Source organism: Schistocerca serialis, chromosome 3 (assembly GCF_023864345.2).
Source record: "Schistocerca serialis cubense isolate TAMUIC-IGC-003099 chromosome 3, iqSchSeri2.2, whole genome shotgun sequence".
NCBI classification, from domain to species: domain Eukaryota; kingdom Metazoa; phylum Arthropoda; class Insecta; order Orthoptera; family Acrididae; genus Schistocerca; species Schistocerca serialis.
Genome location: NC_064640.1, coordinates 885,835,480 through 885,853,469, shown reverse-complemented (window position 1 = coordinate 885,853,469; position 17,990 = coordinate 885,835,480). Strand labels below are relative to the sequence as shown.

The window sequence follows — 17,990 nt, the reverse complement described above, 5'->3', positions numbered from 1 at the left end:
CAATCTTGGAGATTCTGGGTTCGTGTAAATTTGGCACGCTTTTTGCGTTATTTCTGCAACAGTGTTCTGACCCGTAAAAATTCCGTCGTTGTTTGTGAACATGAAATCAATGAAAGGCTCCAAATGGTCTCCAAGTAGCTGAACATACCATTTCCAGTCGCCGGCCTGTGTGGCCGAGCGGTTCTAGCGCTTCAGTCTGGAACCGCGCGACCGCTACCACCGCCTCGGGCATGGATGTTTGTGATTTCCTTAGGTTAGTTAGGTTTAAGTAGTTCTAAGTTCTAGGGGACTGATGACCTCAGATGTTAAGTCCCATAGTGCTCAGAGCCATTTATTAAATCCGGAAAAAGGTTTTTCATATTTATCTTGAATTTTATCTGGGAGCAAAACAGTAAACAGGAAACACATTCGTCTCCTCTTCTGCGCTTCTGATATCGACATGTATTGTGCTAAACCTACAACAGGCTCAGAGACGCCATAGTCGGAAAGTTCACTTGGCCATCGTAGGCTACTGCTGCTATGTCGCGAAACGGAGGGAAGCAGCGAGGGTCACCGCATGCGCTCACTGCCTGTCGACCTCTGTTAACGGTACATCGTCAGCTGGTCCGATGCGCCAGACTCCACGTCGGCGGCGGAAGAAAACGCTCTACTCGTATAACCAGAGCTTCCGATATTTGGAGCCTGTCGCCTCGAAAGTGAAACTGAGTTTTCCCAAAGGCTCCGCGGCGGTAAGGAAAAGGGGGGAGGCGGGGGGGGGGGGGGAGAGACTGCGAGTGCCCCTCCAGCCTGTAGCGGCTTTGGCCTGCGCCGGCGTCCTTTCTCCGGACTTATAAAGCGGCGGGCGCGCCGCCCCGCGCCTAGATCGCTACACGCCGGCCGCGCCACTCCCTGCAGACATGTGGCTCCTCATTGCAGGTAAGTCGCACCTCGCAATCACCTACTGTTCGCGCTGAGCTCGTAACTTAGGCTGCAGGGTTCAATACCTTTTATGCTTTCGATCTCTTCCTCCTGGTCGGCGCTGGTAAATATTTCCCGGTTTACTCCTTTGCGGTTTCGTTGGTGGATAGTACCCTGCGTTGCGGGCACCATAAAATGAAGACACCACTAACTTGTTCTTACTACTGTGATAATGTTTTGGTTCTATTCTGCGTAATTGTATAACTGAACAGACAGCAGTCATATTGCTCGAACAGTCCACGGGTATACTGCCGGTTCATAGCGTCCAACGGGCACAATATTTCGGCGATCAGACATGTCGCTATCGTCAGGTGCGCTGACGATAGCGACATGTCTGATCGCCGAAATATTGTGCCCGTTGGACACTATGAACCGGCAATATACCCGTGGACTGTTCGATCAACAAATACGCCGGGAGAAACTCAAGAATCACAGCAGTTATATTGCTTTTGTTTCTTAGTTTTAACCTTTGTTTTCTCTGCAAAGCAATCGCCGATGCGGGATGTGGGATATATAGTAACTGATACTATGCGATAGGGCGTCACGGAGTGCGCGAGACGATTTTAGGAAACAATGGTTTAAATCGAGGTGTAGGCGGAAGGCCCGCGCCGGTTACTTTCACCGGTGCCGCGTGCGTTGGTCCGTTAGGTTGCAAAGTGTGGCTAGGTCCTTGGGCGGCGTCAGCTGCGGGCCTCGACAGCGATAGGAAGGCCGAGGCCCCTCCGACGTCACGCCCACAGGCTCAAACAGCACATACAGCTCCGTTCTCTCGTTTCACAGGCTTAACAACTACAGTACGCTACCATAGTTCTTCAAGAATGTGGCGATTGTTTCGTTCTTTTTCCTCTCAGACTACTCTTCCACGGTCCTCTAGTACTGCCACAAACTTGGCATTTCATGCTAGTGTTTGTCTCGTGATAGAAATACAATGAAGCATTTACATAGTTACTTGTTTTTAGTTTCACGGAAAAATATGAACGAATTATCTTACTTACTCGTACAATGTCTCCACCGCCGCTCTCAAGTGCCATTGATACGTAGCAAAATTGTCTGTTTCGGTCCGAGTTGTGCTTACATAAATTTATAAAATAGTTCGCGAAGAAGACCGTAAATGTGAAATTACGTTTCAGGCAGAGAAAGACTGTCAGTCCATTCAAACAAAAGCATTTAGGTCATTGCATAATTTATCTCTAAAAGACCTCGTCAACATGTTTCTTTAAATATACTCTTTGGCGCAACGAAAAATTTAAAAAGACTAACCAACAGTTCACTTTTTGTCCATACGAGAGGTTATCACACTAAAGGAATTGCATTCTGTTTTGCTTCTGTTCTTGTATTTATGTTGCTTTCGTTCATAGAACTTGTCTGAATTATTTCGGTGGGAATGATTTTGGTGTGTCAATTATTGGTATAACTGACGTTACTGCTTTGAGTTTTCCCACTGAGTGGATTTTATATCATGTTGCTTTTTCAGTTCTAAATAATAAATGTTAGTTACTGACATCAAATACTGGGGTGTGTTTAGTGAAACAGGGTCGAGCATAAATTAGAATCATGGTGTAGTAAAACTCTATGGTACACGCACTGAATCATTCGGAATAATCAAAATTACGATGCACTTTATTTAACAGAAATGTTATAATAGGTTAAAGAGTATACTAGAATATCCGACGATTGCGCTATCGGTATTTAAATATAAAATACACTCATTTTGAGATGAATACAGAGAGTGTAACTGATAACAATACTTTTCAAAATAAAAGCCATTTCGATACTATTTCCGTAAGGAGACAGATAAATATGAATATGCTTACGCAAGATTACATAGAACTATGTTTCTAAAACAAGTCTGAAGATGTTCGAACGTTACAAAGTTTTCAATGTGCCCTGTTTCACCCTATTTATCTTCTTAGTTTCAGTTCATTTTAAATAAAACATTTGTTGTTTAATTGGTTACATCTTATTTTCTTTATTATTATTGGTTGTAACAAGTATTATAAGTAAGTAGTGGAAAAAGCCACAGATTTAATCAATAAATTTACATTAGATTTAACAATTATTTCCATAAATTTATGGGATCTATTTGTATGATACTGTACTAGCTCCGTTTCTTGGAAAGACAGTGTGTGAAAGCAGTGGACAGTAGTCACCGACTCTCCGAACTTCATATGCTATTTATGTCGTAAGTACTTGTTAAGGAGCCTGCCTTTGGAAGGACATACCCTGCTTACCCACCTTTGAACTTGATAATCGAGGACTCTCTTTATGGGAAACAAATTCGACCTTTTTGGCTCTATAAATTACAGCGTGCTGAAAAGCGAACTCATAAAAAAAGTTGCGTAAGTCACGAATTACGCAACGCACCGTGTGCTGTGATGCAATGCTGCAGAATGCGAAGCCGAGAAACTTGAAACAGGCAAGTTGCTTCCCACGTTGGATACCAGATACAGCTTCAGCCATGTGGTCCTTCAACGTCTCAGATTCGGCACAGCGGTTTATTGTCTCCTCCACTCTGAATTGCGACCGTGAGACATGATTATGCAGATGCCGTCTGCCTTGTTTTTCATAAACAGCGCGATTATAGCATCAAGCGACGATTCTGGATGGTAGACGAGAATGAATTATGCAGTGGATATAGTATTCAAGAACTAAATCCAAATATTTTTTAAAAAAAGAAAAAAGAAAATGATGTTGCTTGAAGACTACGCTTGACATCAGCGAAGCATATACTTCCAGTATTTCTTATTTATCAACAACACTCATTACTGGTTGCTTGTTTACATTATGAATTTTTATTGTTCAATTTTGACCCGGGAGATGTGAATTATATGCTGTTTTGGACATATACTAGACACAAAACTAAGAAATTAAAATAAAGCTACTGGAGCTTTTGGTCATTTCTAAACTTTAACGATTGTTGTGGTATTTTACTCCGAATATACTTCTGTGACGAACCAGGCGGGTTTTTAAACCTAACGAAACAGTGAAAATAATCATGTGATTATTTCAGATCATGTTAGCCTGTGACTCAGGAACTTCCGCATAGCAGAATAGCGAAAAAGCCGTTTAACGTTGAACACTTGCCTCGTAAAACTAAATTGCTACTCGTGGGTGCAAATTTCAGTAATTTGACTCTTAAGTAGAGTAACGTTAAAGCCACTTAGAGTTCAGTGTAAACAATTAGGTGTCGTCAAGGATTTTTCGGCGCTCTCAGGTTAGTCTGTCGCGTCCTTGCGGCAGTGATTTGCATGTAAAGCAACGCTTGGCCTTGAGTGGTATTGCCGGTTCGACTGACGGAGTCAGGGCGAATATCTCATCCACGTGTACAGTGCTGGGTGCATGAGTATCAGAGGAACTCGTCTGTAGTTTTCTACGTTTGCTTAGAAGTATAGGCTTTAACAGAAGGAATTCTGGAAATATGTTAGTTTAGGAACGTAGAGATAGCATATCTCACTGCAGATGCCAAAGTAAGGTATTCTATTGGGCCGACTCAGCACATTGCCTATCTCCAGGCGCAGAGAGTTAGTCACTCATAGTGAAGCGTTTTCTGTAAAGTATGATGTCTTCTTCGTTTATGACAACTATAGTAATCATGGACGATAAATAGTTTGGACAAGAAGAGAATAGAAACTTTCGAAATGTAGTGCTACAGAAGAATGTGAAGATTAGATGGGTAGATCACATAACTAATGAGTAAGTATTGAATATAATTGAGGAGAAGAGAAGTTTGTGGCACAACTTGACTAGAAGAAGGGATCGGTTGGTGGGACATGTTCTGAGGCATCAAGGGATCACCAATTTAGTATTGGAGGGCAACGTGGAGGGTAAAAATCGTAGAGGGAGACCAAGAGATGAATACACTAAGCAGATTCAAAAGGATGTAGGTTGCAGTAGGTATCGGGAGATGAAGAAGCTTGCACAGGATAGAGTAGCATGGAGAGCTGAATCAAACCAGTCTCAGGACTGAAGACCACAACAACAACAGTAAACCTCTTACTAGGTTATACGTGGATGGACAACGAACTAGGGCGCAGAAGTTCTCTAGATACTTGTTCGTAAATGTAGGCTTTGTTCAAAATGATATTGCATATTCCTTAATTGAATTAGATATGGAGTATAGGTACATCATTCGTGGCAGAATGTTGCGTCATTCAAAGACCTTGTGGGAACTATTTCTAAGAAAATGACATTGATATACTCGCAGGCTCGATCGATATACTTAGTCAATTTCAAAATCAAAATTCATTCAGTTCTTTGAGCTGTTTGGGATTATTTCCCTAAATCACTTACCCGAATATCACGATCTTTCATTTTTTCTTCTCTTCTACTCTGCCTCTAATGATCTAATCTAGAAATCCGCCGCTCTGACCGCTCAGCTACTGAGCCGAACGAGGAAAGGGTAGACATGCTACTTTTATACGGCGAATGCCAAAGAAATGCTGTCGAAACAGTACGGCGGTATAAGGACGGCGAACCCGATCGTCGCTGTCCGTCGCGACAGGCAATTGCCCGAATTATGAGGTCACTAGTGTGAACAGGCAGCTTGAATGTCAAAAAGAGGACGAGCAGGAAGACTGCAACTGACAGAGCACATAAAGAAGCTGTTCTGGCTACGACACACTTATCAGTCCGCACGGTGGCACGAAACGCATTGCCAAGGAGTGTGGGATCAGCCAGGCGAGGGGCATTCGCATCTTATAGCGGCATAAATTCCATGCCTGTCATCTGTCTCTACATGAGGCACTCGAAGGACTTGATTTCGACCATAGCACAGAATGTTGTCGGATTGCTCTGCAGCGCCTGCGAGATGACACTACATTCTTCCAAAGTGTGCTCTTTACCAACGAAGGCCGGCCGATGTGGCCGACCGGTTCTAGGCGCTACAGTCTGGAACCGCGCGACCGCTACGGTCGCAGGTTCGAATCCTGCCTCGGGCATGGATGTGTGTGTTGTCCTTACGTTAGTTACGTTTAAGTAGTTCTAAGTACTGGGGGACTGATGATCTCAGAAGTTAAGTCCCGTAGTGCTCAGAGCCATTTTTACCGACGAAGCAACCGAGCGAGGTGGCGCAGTGGTTAGCACACTGGACTCGCATTCGGGAGGACGACGGTTCAATCCCGTCTCCGGCCATCCTGATTTAGGTTTTCCGTGATTTCCCTAAATCGTTTCAGGCAAATGCCGGGATGGTTCCTTTGAAAGGGCACGGCCGATTTCCTTCCCAATCCTTCCCTAACCCGAGCTAGAGCTTCGTCTCTAATGACCTCGTTGTCGACGGGACGTTAAACACTAACCACCACCACCACCACAGACGAAGCACATTTTACGAACCACGTAATGTGCATTTACGTAATATGCACTACTAGGCAGCTCAAAACCCACGCTAGCTTCGTCAGGTACAACACGAACAACAGTGTAGCGTAAACGTATCATGCGGCCTGGTTAGAAATTCCATTGTGGGACCTTACATCAACCCAAGGGTGTTAAATGATAATACGTATGCACACTTACGATAAATTCCACACGTTTTTCTGGAAGATGTAACACTGGTTAAGCGACAGTGTCTTAGTTCCAACAAGTCTATTTTGTGGTAAGGTCTTATAGGACCAAATTTCTGAGGTCATCGGTTCCTCAACAAGTCTGTTGCTCAGCTCACTCTTCCCTACAAGTCTGTTTTGTGGTAAGGTCTTATAGGACCAAACTGCTGAGGTCATCGGTTCCTCAACAAGTCTATTGCTCGCTCACTCTTCCTGCGTTGCAACGCATATACTAAACTAAAAGTTTCCTGACCGTTAAATAGACCGAAATGCTTCAGTACAATGTCCGGCCAGTTCCCCTGATTTCTCTCCTCTCCAATGAAAGATGCAGTCTATCGTGAAGCCCCAACTACGCCAGACAATACGCGCTGTCGAATCGGCACAGCATAAAGCAGCTTTCATCCAATGTGTTCTCATCTGTCCATCTCTCTCTCGAACGATGATTTCAAATTTGCCTCGCATTCGATGGCAAACAGTGTGAGCACAAGCTTAAATAAAGTGTAAAACCACGTTTCGTTAAGAAAAGCATTTATTTTGTGGGTGAGATTTCGTCAGTCACTCTGAATAAAGTGTTTAGTTTTTTAAATGTGTATTCATTCTAATGACAATTTCGAGTTATTTATACAGACACATTCGTGCGACAAATGGTTCAAATGGCTCTGAGCACTATGGGACTTAACTGCTGAGGTCATCAGTTCCCTAGAACTACTTGAACCTAACTAACCTAAGGACATCACACACATCCAAGCCCGAGGCAGGATTCGAATCTGCGACCGTAGCGGTCGCGCGGTTCCAGACTGTAGCGCCTAGAACCGCTCGGCCACTCCGGCCGGCTTCGTCCGACAGTAGCGTGTTTTAAGAAGTATTCAGGCATGACCAGACAAGGAAAGGTCAGATATTATTATTATTATTATTATTACTATTATTACCATTATTATATAAATCGAAGAACGTTAATTAACTAGTTTATTTCTTCCGTGACTAGGGCTGTTTATCATTATGAAGTATGTACGACCGACGTTTCTGTTTCGGCTTTGACAAGCAAGCAGCAGCAAGAAGGTTTGAAATGGAAAATTGCCAGACAAAGTAGCCTCTGTTTCCACAAGCATTTGGAAATGTACCCACAACTGAAACAGTTTTCCTAAGTTCCATATGATGCGCCGAAGACCCATATACAAAACTCATAGCTGATCCTTTATCTATGTCGTACCGGGAATGGGGTTTCTCTTAGTGGCATAGGATTTTCTTTCCGGTCACGAAAGCTGACAACGGCCGGGAGAGCGGTGAGCTGACCACATGCTCCTCTATATTCGCATCCAGTGACGCCTATCGTCTGAGAATGACAGTGCGGTCGGTCGGAACCGTTGGGCCTTCCGAGACCTGTTTGGATGGAGTTTAGTTGTACTTCAGTAGGACTGTCTTGCTGCATATAACGATGGAGCCTAACGCGAGATATGTGCTTGCCGGTGTTTACACCGCAATAGTCGCCTCTGATCACATTGCTTTCCAATTTTAGTACATTTCTCGGATTCTTGCGGAACGTTTCAACTTCATTATTCAAAAATGGTTCAAATGGCTCTGAGCACTATGGGACTTAGAACTACTTAAACATAACGAACCTAAGGACTTCACACACATCCATGCCCGGGACAGGATTCGAAACTGCGACCGTAGCGGTCACACGGTTCCAGACTGTAGCGTCTAGAACCGCTCGGCCACCCCGGCCGGCCAATGTCATTATTAATAAGAAACATATCACTGCACTCATCTTTTCATGCGATTTCGGATGCTATTTAAAAAGGTATATCATTCCATTAAAAAATGATACTTGCTTCAGTAGCTCGATCTGTATGATTTTTAAGACTCTTTATCACACAGCAAAGCATGTACCCCCTAGTGTACTATCATTTGCTGAAAACCTCTTTTCTCTATCTAGAACTCTTCACGAAATAAAAGGGGTGTTACGTCTTATGTTACTCACCCTGCATAGAGTGATAAGCTGCCCGTACTTACGGGTTTCACGCAATGCACAATGCCTTCAAAAACCAAAGGGAAGATTTTCATGTCCTCATGCTCTCTGTGCGCAAACTATTAGTCCTACAGAAAAACTGAAGAAGTCGTTTTTGTAGGAAATTTAATGTAATGTACTTATTTAACTTTTTACTGCGATACGTTTTCGTTAGAGGTCACAGTTTTCAGATATTCAAAAGATACACATATTAAGACCACTTTTATACGTTATTCTTAAATAAATCGAAATCTATGTCGTTCAGCGAAAATGAATGCCAGTAAAAAATTTAACTACATTAAATTTTCTACAAAAGCTCTTTTACATGTTTTATGTAGAACTAATGGTTCGAATGTAACGAGCGAGAGAATATGATAGTCCCGTGTGTCGTTTTTGAAGGCATTGAGGGTTGCATAAAACCCAGAGGTAGGGGCAGTGAATCAGCCTATGGTCAATGTCTACTACGAGGTTGGATATTGCCTGGTGGCGTTGCGGAAAATGATATGTTAAGGAAAGTATATGAGAGGATCAAAGATAGATGGGGAATCATTCTAGCAACGACATGGACCACAAATGTAGAAATCTACTGACATAAGTGGCTTTGACAAAAGTGATATTAATATTACCCAAAGCCTGTGAACGAGTATCTCGAAAACGGCGAAGCTGGTCGAATTTAACGTGCTACTGTAGTGAGCATCTACAGGAAGTCGTAGAACGACAGTGAAACTACCACTGAGCGATAAGTGGTTGGACGTCCACGACTCGTCATAGAACAGGGAATTTAGAGAGTTGCATGCTCTGTAAAGCAGAATAGGTTGCGATCTGTCGCATCTCTGCCGAAAGAGTACAACGCTGGTGGACGCATAAGTGTTTCGGAGCACACCGTTCATCGGACATTGTTGAACGTGGGGCTCCACAGCAGACGACCATTACTTGTTCACATGTTGACTCGACAACACCGTGAATTACGACTGCAGTGGCCACGGGACCGTGGGACGATGACCCATATGTGCCCGATTCGTGATCGAGTAGGCCAATACACGTTTGTGCTACGCCAGGTCATTGTCGTCTCCACAAACGCCGTCATCCATGCGAATGGCAGTCTGAAATGTGCACCCCGCCAAGGACGCTGCTTGGTGGGAACAGTATTATGCTATGAGAGACGTTCGGCTGCGCTCGCGTGGGACCTGCGGTGGTAATCGAAAACACTCTGACAGCTGTGGGCCACCTGCAGCCCTTCGTGCTTATGTCTTTCCCGCTGGCCATGTCATCTTCCGGCAGGATTATTGTCGCTGTCTCAAAGTCAGAATCGTGTTACGGTGGTTTGAGGAGCATGGTAGTCTACTCTCGTTGATGTGTTTTCCACGAAATGTGCTTGATGTGAATACAATAGAACCCATTTGGGTCGCTATCAGGCGCCATCACAGCGTACACAAATCAGCGGCCCGATGTTTAATCACATGACTTGTGGGTGGTCATCTGGTGCGAATAAACGTACTGTAAGTAGGCTGTTTAGGTTTTTATGTTGGTAACGTCACGTAGCGCTCTGTATGAAAATCACTGGTTGTGCTGTGTGCAGTCTGAGGCTGGTTGGCATTGTTGGAATATTCGCTATTGTTGTGTTGGGCAGTTGGATATGAACAGCGCGTAGTCCGCAGCTCGTGGTCGTGCGGTAGCGTTCTCGCTTCCCACGCCCGGGTTCCCGCGTTCGATTCCCGGCGGGGTCAGGGATTTTCTCTGCCTCGTGATGACTGGGTGTTGTGTGATGTCCTTAGGTTAGTTAGGTTTAAGTAGTTCTAAGTTCTAGGGGACTGATGACCATAGATGTTAAGTCCCATAGTGCTCAGAGGCATTTGAACCAATTTGAACACCGCGTAGCGTTGCGCAGTTGGAGGTGAGCCGCCAGCAGTGATGGATGTGGGAAGACAGATGGCAGAGTTTTGAGAGCGGGCGATCTGGATGTGTGTCCGTCAGAAAAACGAAATTTGTAAGACTGGATGTCATGAACTGATATATATATATATATATATATATATATATATATATATATATATATATATATATATATATTATGACTTTTGAACACTCTTAAGGTAAATACATTTTTTTTCTCTATAAAAATCTTTCATTTAATAACTATGCCTATCAGTAGTTAGTGCCTTCAGTAGTTAGAATGCTTTATTTAGCTGGCAGGATTGGCTCTCGCTGTACTGCAGTACTGCTACGGTCGCAGGTTCGAATCCTGCCACGGGCATGGATGTGTGTGATGTCCTTAGGTTAGTTAGGTTTAAGTAGTTCTAAGTTCTAGGGGACTGATGACCACAGATGTTAAGTCCCATAGTGCTCAGAGCCATTTGAACCATTTTTTTTTGTACTGCAGTAGTTCGAGTAACGAAGATTTTTGTGAGGTGATTCATGAAAGGTATAGGTTATTGTTAGTGACGGCCATTCTTTTGTAGGGATTATTGAAAGTCAGACTGCGTTGCGCTAAAATTATTGTGTGTCAGTTTAGTGATGATCGTAATAAGTAAAGAGAGATATGTATGAGTACGTTCAGTTTTGTTCAGATGTTTGAAAATCAAGTAACTTAAGGGGTTTAACAGCACAGTAATTCATAAATTTCTCTAAGGGGATGTTTCATAGTACCAACAAACTGTGGAATCCATGAAACGCTGAATAGGTGACGTAATGCGTCCCAAAGATGGGCCAACAACTTATTAAGCAGGTGGTCATAATGTTTTGTCTGATCAGTGTATACAATAAAGGAAAAAAATCGCAGCTCCAAAAAATAATTAATGTAGAGTAATGAAATTTCTGGAATAAATTTGTCTAGGCAACATGTTTAAATGGTTAGCATTGTAAGATGACAGATTAATGTAAGCGCGAGATAAGCCATTGCAGACGTCAAATGCAGGTACATTAGTAACCAATGTAACCACCAGAATGTTGAATGCAAGCATGCAAACGTGAATGCATTGCACAGGTGCCGGACGTCAGTTTGTGATATGAATTTCCACGCTTCTTGCACTTTTTTTTTCTTCTCTCATTTTGTTCGCTTTCGTTCGTTGCATCGACTCGGGGCGGACGTCGGAAGACACCCGTTTAAGTTCGTCGTTGATCTATTAACTCAGTTTTTTTTTTTTTACAGAGGGCAGTTAACCCTCTGACCGAACACGCTGAGCTACCGTGCCGGCTGCACAACAATCAGTCCCTGACCGGAGAAAATCTCCAACCCCGCCGGGAATCGAACCCGGGCCCTTAAGATTGACATTCTGTCGCGCTGATCACTCAGCCACCGGGGGCGGACTACACTAGGTCGGTTAATATAGGGCCGCTTAGTGCTGGTTATGAATGATGCTGCAGTTGCCGTCCGATGATGACCCACATGTGCCGGATTCGTGATCGAGTAGGCCAATACTGTAGAGCATGTTGGGTTACGACAGCAGTATGTGGGACGAGCGTCATCCTGTTTGAACACACCTCCCAGAATGCTGTTCACGAATGGCAGCACAACAGATCGAAACACCAGTCTGACGTACAGTTTTTCAGTAAAGGTACGTGGGATAACCACGAGAGTGATTCTCCTGTCATACGAAGTCGCATCCCAGATCATATCTCCTGGTGTAGGTCCAGTGTGTCTAGCACTCAGACAGGTAGGTTGCAGACCCTCAAATGGCCTCCTTCTAACAAACGCACGGTCGTCACTGCCACTGAGGCAGGGCCAGTTTTCATCAGAAAACACAACAGACCTCCACCCTGCCCTCCAGTAAGCTTTCGCATGACACCACTGAGGTCGCAAATGGTGTTGGTTTGGGGTCAGTGGAAGGCACGCTACGGGGCGTCTCGATCGGAGCTGTCATTGAACTAACTGACTTGTAACAGTTCGTTATGTCACTGTGGTGCCAACTGTGGCTCAAACTGCCGTTGTATACAGGGTGTTACAAAAAGGTACGGCCAAACTTTCAGGAAACATTCCTCACACACAAAGAAAGAAAATATGTTATGTGGACATGTGTCCGGAAACGCTTACTTTGCATGTTAGAGCTAATTTTATTACTTCTCTTCAAATCACATTAATCATGGAATGGAAACACACAGCAACAGAACGTACCAACGTGACTTCAAACACTTTGTTACAGGAAATGTTCAAAATCTCGTCCGTTAGCGAGGATACATGCATCCACCCTCCGTCGCATGGAATCCCTGATGCGCTGATGCAGCCCTGGAGAATGGCGTATTGTATCACAGCCGTCCACAATACGAGCACGAAGAGTCCCTACATTTGGTACCGGGGTTGCGTAGACAAGAGCTTTCAAATGCCCCCGTAAATGAAAGTCAAGAGGGCTGACGTTAGGAGAGCGTGGAGGCCGTGGAATTTGTCCGCCTCTACCAATCCATCGGTCACCGAATCTGTTGTTGCGAAGCGTACGAACACTTCGACTGAAATGTGCAGGAGCTCCATTGTGCATGAACCACATGTTGTGTCGTACTTGTAAAGGCACATGTTCTAGCAGCACAGGTAGAGTATCCCGTAAGAAATCATGATAACGTGCTCCATTGGGCGGAGGTGGAAGAACACGGGGCCCAATCGAGACATCACCAACAATGCCTGCCCAAACGTTCACAGAAAATCTGTGTTGATGACGTGATTGCACAATTGCGTGCGGATTCTCGTCAGCCCACACATGTTGATTGTGAAAATTTACAATTTGATCACGTTGGAATGAAGCCTCATCCGTAAAGAGAACATTTGCACTGAAATGAGGATTGACACATTGTTGGATGAACCATTCGTAGAAGTGTAGCCGTGGAGGCCAATCAGCTACTGATAGTGCCTGCACACGCTGTACACGGTACGGAAACAACTGGTTCTCCCGTAGCACTCTCCATACAGTGACGTGGTCAACGTTACCTTGTACAGCAGCAACTTCTCTGACGCTGACATTAGGGTTATCGTCAACTGCACGAAGAATTGCCTCGTCCATTGCAGGTGTTCTCGTCGTTCTAGGTCTTCCCCAGTCGCGAGTCATAGGCTGGAATGTTCCGTGCTCCTTAAGACACCGATCAATTGCTTCGAACGTCTTCCTGTCGGGACACCTTCGTTCTGGAAATCCGTCTCGATACAAACGTACCGCGCCACGGCTACTGCCCCGTGCTAATCCATACATCAAATGGGCATCTGTCAACTCCGTATTTGTAAACATTGCACTGACTGCAAAACCACGTTCTTGATGAACACTAACCTGTTGATGCTGCGTACTGATGTGCTTGATGCTAGTACTGTAGAGCAATGAGTCGCATGTCAACACAAGCACCGAAGTCAACATTACCTTCCTTCAATTGGGCCAACTGGCGGTGAATCGAGGAAGTACGGTACATACTGACGCAACTAAAATGAGCTCTAACATGGAAATTAAGCCTTTCCGGACACGTGTCAACATAACATCTTTTCTTTATTTGTGTGTGAGGAATATTTCCTGAAAGTTTGGCCGTACCTTTTTGTGACACCCTGTATACTGGACTATGCGGCAGAGCCATACGCCCAACACGATGGTCTTCCCTCTCGGTTGTGCCACGTGACCGTTCAGAGCGTTGCCTTCTTGCGATCGTCCGTTCTCGTGACCATCGCTGCCAGGAATCATGTACAGTGGGTCCATTCCTGCCACGTCTTTCTGCAATGTCGGAGAAGAAACATCCAGCATCTCGTAGCCCTATTAGACGACCTCGTTCCAACTCGGTGAGGTTTTAATAATGGGGTCTTTGTCTCCTTAAAGGCATTCTTAACTAACGTCAACTCGCCACATCCAATTTCAAAGGCAACTAAAGCTCACGACCAGTACAGCACGTATTTAAAACAGATCAGATTTGCATTCCCATAGTGTTGCTTCTAGCGCCACGTTTATGTGACCGGCGCTAAATTCGAACAGACATCATATTTCAGAGGTAGGAACACGTTTACCAATTTTTATGTTGCGAAACTCCATCTTGGTGTTGCGAATTTTTTTCCGTTACATATATACTCCCTTAAACCAGTGCAACACTTCTATCAACTTGAATCCAAGACTTTGTGAACCGGTGCTGAGTGTCGTACATAGGCAGTTTATACCTGACGTCATCCTCATTGGTAAAGAGTACTATTCTTCCAATTTCGCAAAGTTGGCTTGAGTTTGATGATATATAAAGGATTTTCACCATCAAGAGACTATTTCACATCTTATCAAATGGCTCTGAGCACTGTGGGACTTAACATTTATGGTCATCAGTCCCCTAGAACTTAGAACTACTTAAACCTAACTAACCTAAGGACATCACACAACACCCAGTCATCACGAGGCACAGAAAATCCTGACACCGCCGGGAATCGAATCCGGGAACCCGGGCGCGGGAACACATCTTACCCATTCATGCTGTTGTATACAATGATTGTTTTTTCTCGTATGGGCTCACAGTCCTTGAGACTCATTAGTTGATGTATATCACTTCACCATGAAGCATACATCACTGTTTTGCGACGCCATTAGGTGTTATAAGTTTATATAACGCCATATAGTGCAGCTTAATACATACGATGCCTTGTATCAGGACGATGACGTTTCACCTTGTAAGAATACATGGCCAATCCACTGCTTCACAAAGAAACACGCCCATATTTGCTGCTGGGGTAGTAACGACGACAATCAGTTCTTAGTTCGTCATTTTGTTTCCTTGTATGCAGATAGCCAAGAAACAGCAAAAGCGACATAGCAGGGGTCCTGGGTGAAACTACAAGAGCAGTTACTGAGTATGGTGTCCTTCCGGCAGCGACATACTGAATATCAGAACACGTTATGGTGCCCTCTTACTGCTATATGAAATACGAAACAGTTGTCCATGCAGTGAATGCGTCGGTCCAGCGTGGCTAGAAGACCGGCCTAGGTGGCCGAGCGGTTCTAGGCGTTTCAGTCCGGAACCGCGCTGCTGCTACGGTCGCAGGTTCGATTCCTGCCTCGGGTATGGCTGTGTGTGATGTCCATAGGTTAGTTAGGTTTAAGTAGTTCTAAGTCTAGGGGACTGATGACCTCAGATATTAAGTCCCATAGTGCTTAGGGCCAATTTTTTTGGCTAGAAAAAAAGCCTCCCACCGCTGGACTAGCAGCCTCTGTAGGTCAGTAATGGTCTGAGGGTGATGTTGATCTGGAGTCCTTTGGCCGAGAGTTCTCTATGCATGCTGGATCGGATTTAAGTCCAGAGCTGGCCCTTCTAGATGTGGGATGTGCTCATGCTGCAGGTACACGTCCACCAGCCTACCATCAGATGGAGTCCAAAACCCTAACACACCCCTAAGTGTGTACGGTATCTTCCATTTGGGTTATGATGCACGGCTATTGGCAATCATTGCATGTTCCACGAAATTCCATACCTGATGAGAGCTTAAATTCGAAATTTTCCGGCTGTCAAAATTAACTAACTGAATACTAAATTCAGCAAGACGTAAGATACAAGGTAGAGATAGTAGTAAAAACGGTACTGACTGTTTCAAAATGTACGGCGTACCGCGATTGCCATTATACTTTAGACAATACTTGTAAATTTTAATTTAGGTAGGTGGCGCAGTGATAAGACACTAAACTCGTATCAGGAAGATGGTTCAAATCCGAGGCTTGAAATCCAGTTTTAGATTTTCCGTGGTTTTCCTAAATCACTTAAAGCGAAAAACGGTTTGGTTCCTTTGAAAGCAGACGGCCATTTCCTTCCCCTGGCAAAGCTTACTCTCCTGCGCTAATGAAGTCGTCGTCGCATGTTAAATCCTAATAACCATTCCTTGCTTCATTGTAGCTTTTAACTTTAATGATACTTTATACTCCAAAAAAACGCATAACGTTTACATCCCATCAGAAAGAAGGCAACCGTAATTAGAACTGGAACACTTGCGGACATCGATATTGCTGTAGTAAGGAGGGAGACGTTGAAGCTGGAGTTAGAAACGGAATGAAGGTGACTATAACAATGATCACACTAGCTACATTGCGAAATCTCCAATGACTCACCTCTGAGTTGCCTTGTTTCCTACACAGTCAAGTAAATATTTGTCAAATCGCAGTCGATGCAGTGCAAGCATCCAGGAATTTGAATTTGTGGTTTTTCTGATGCTTAACACTGATAATTTGAAAGTGTAAATCTGAAAACGTAATGTTTTTAGACGCCAAAATCGCTTGGCAGAGACCAGTATTCTAATACTAATACTGACGCTGAAATTCGCTGGCAAAAATTCGTTTTATTGAATGCTAACATGGAATAAACATCAAAGACCTGAATTACAAAAGAATAGTCTACATATATGTGAAGTACAGCAAATCACAAAACTTTTGATTAAAAAAGTTCGGATGTTGTTGTTGTTGTGGTCTTCAGTCCTGAGATTGGTTTGATGCAGCTCTCCATGCTACTCTATCCTGTGCAAGCTACTTCATCTCCCAGGACCTACTGCAACCAACATCCTTTTGAATCTGCTTAGTGTATTCATCTCTTGGTCTCCCTCTACGATTTTTACCCTCCACGTTGCCCTCCAATACTAAATTGGTGATCCCTTGATGCCTCAGAACATGTCCTACCACCAGATCCCTTCTTCTAGTCAAGTTGTGCCACAAACTTCTCTTCTCCCCAATCCTATTCAGTACCTCCTCGTTAGTTATGTGATCTACCCATCTAATCGTCAGCATTCTTCTGTAGCACCACATTTCGAAAGCTTCTATTCTCTTCATGGCCAAACTATTTATCGTCCATTTTTCACTTCCATACATGGCTACACTCAATACAAATACTTTCAGAAACGGCTTCCTCACACTTAAATCTATACTCGATGTTAACAAATTTCTCTTCTTCAGAAACGCTTTCCTTGCTATTGCCAGTCTACATTTTATATCCTCTCTGCTTCGACCATCATCAGTTATTTTGCTCCCCAAATAGTAAAACAACTCCTTTGCTGCTGTAAGTGTCTCATTTCCTAATCTAATTCCCTCAGCATTACCCGACTTAATTCGACTGCGTTCCATTCTCCTCGTTTTGCTTTTGTCGATGTTCAATTTATATCCTCCTTTCAAGACACTGTCCATTCCGTTTAAAGTTACGATAATGCTTGCAATAACTGAATCGTGTTTCGTACAAGAGAGACTCAGATCCTTGGAGAAGCAGCGGTGGTATCTGTTGATGACATCGTGCAGGAGCCTTCGCCCAAGTGAAGGGGGCTGCTCCACTTATTTATTATGCAAGAAGAAGGCAGTCCTTTCCAAGTACCACTCGACTCAACATAAAACTAGAGCCTAGGAGTAACTAGTCTGGCGAAAGTCTATTAGATGGACGCGGAGTATCGTGATTACATCATTTTAACTTGAAAGTGAACGACTCCCACAATGGAATTGGAGGCATTGCTATTAATCTGTTGTGTTATGAGGCAATACACACGTGTTAGGATCATGACGCCGCATCAGAAACTGATATACCACACGTCAGCTGTA

The 17,990-nt window shown here is 44.0% G+C and overlaps 1 protein-coding gene across 1 annotated transcript in view; it reads left to right on the top strand.

Moving 5' to 3' along the window:
• The first annotated feature begins 807 nt into the window (after positions 1–807).
• The window catches only part of LOC126471119 (uncharacterized), a 115,190-nt gene continuing 98,007 nt past the window's right edge, over positions 808–17,990 (top strand). Inside the window, exon 1 of the mRNA XM_050099201.1 lies at positions 808–915. Within this exon, the coding sequence (XP_049955158.1) occupies positions 897–915 (19 nt within the window). The 5' untranslated portion in view covers positions 808–896. The remainder of the gene's footprint in view (positions 916–17,990) is intronic.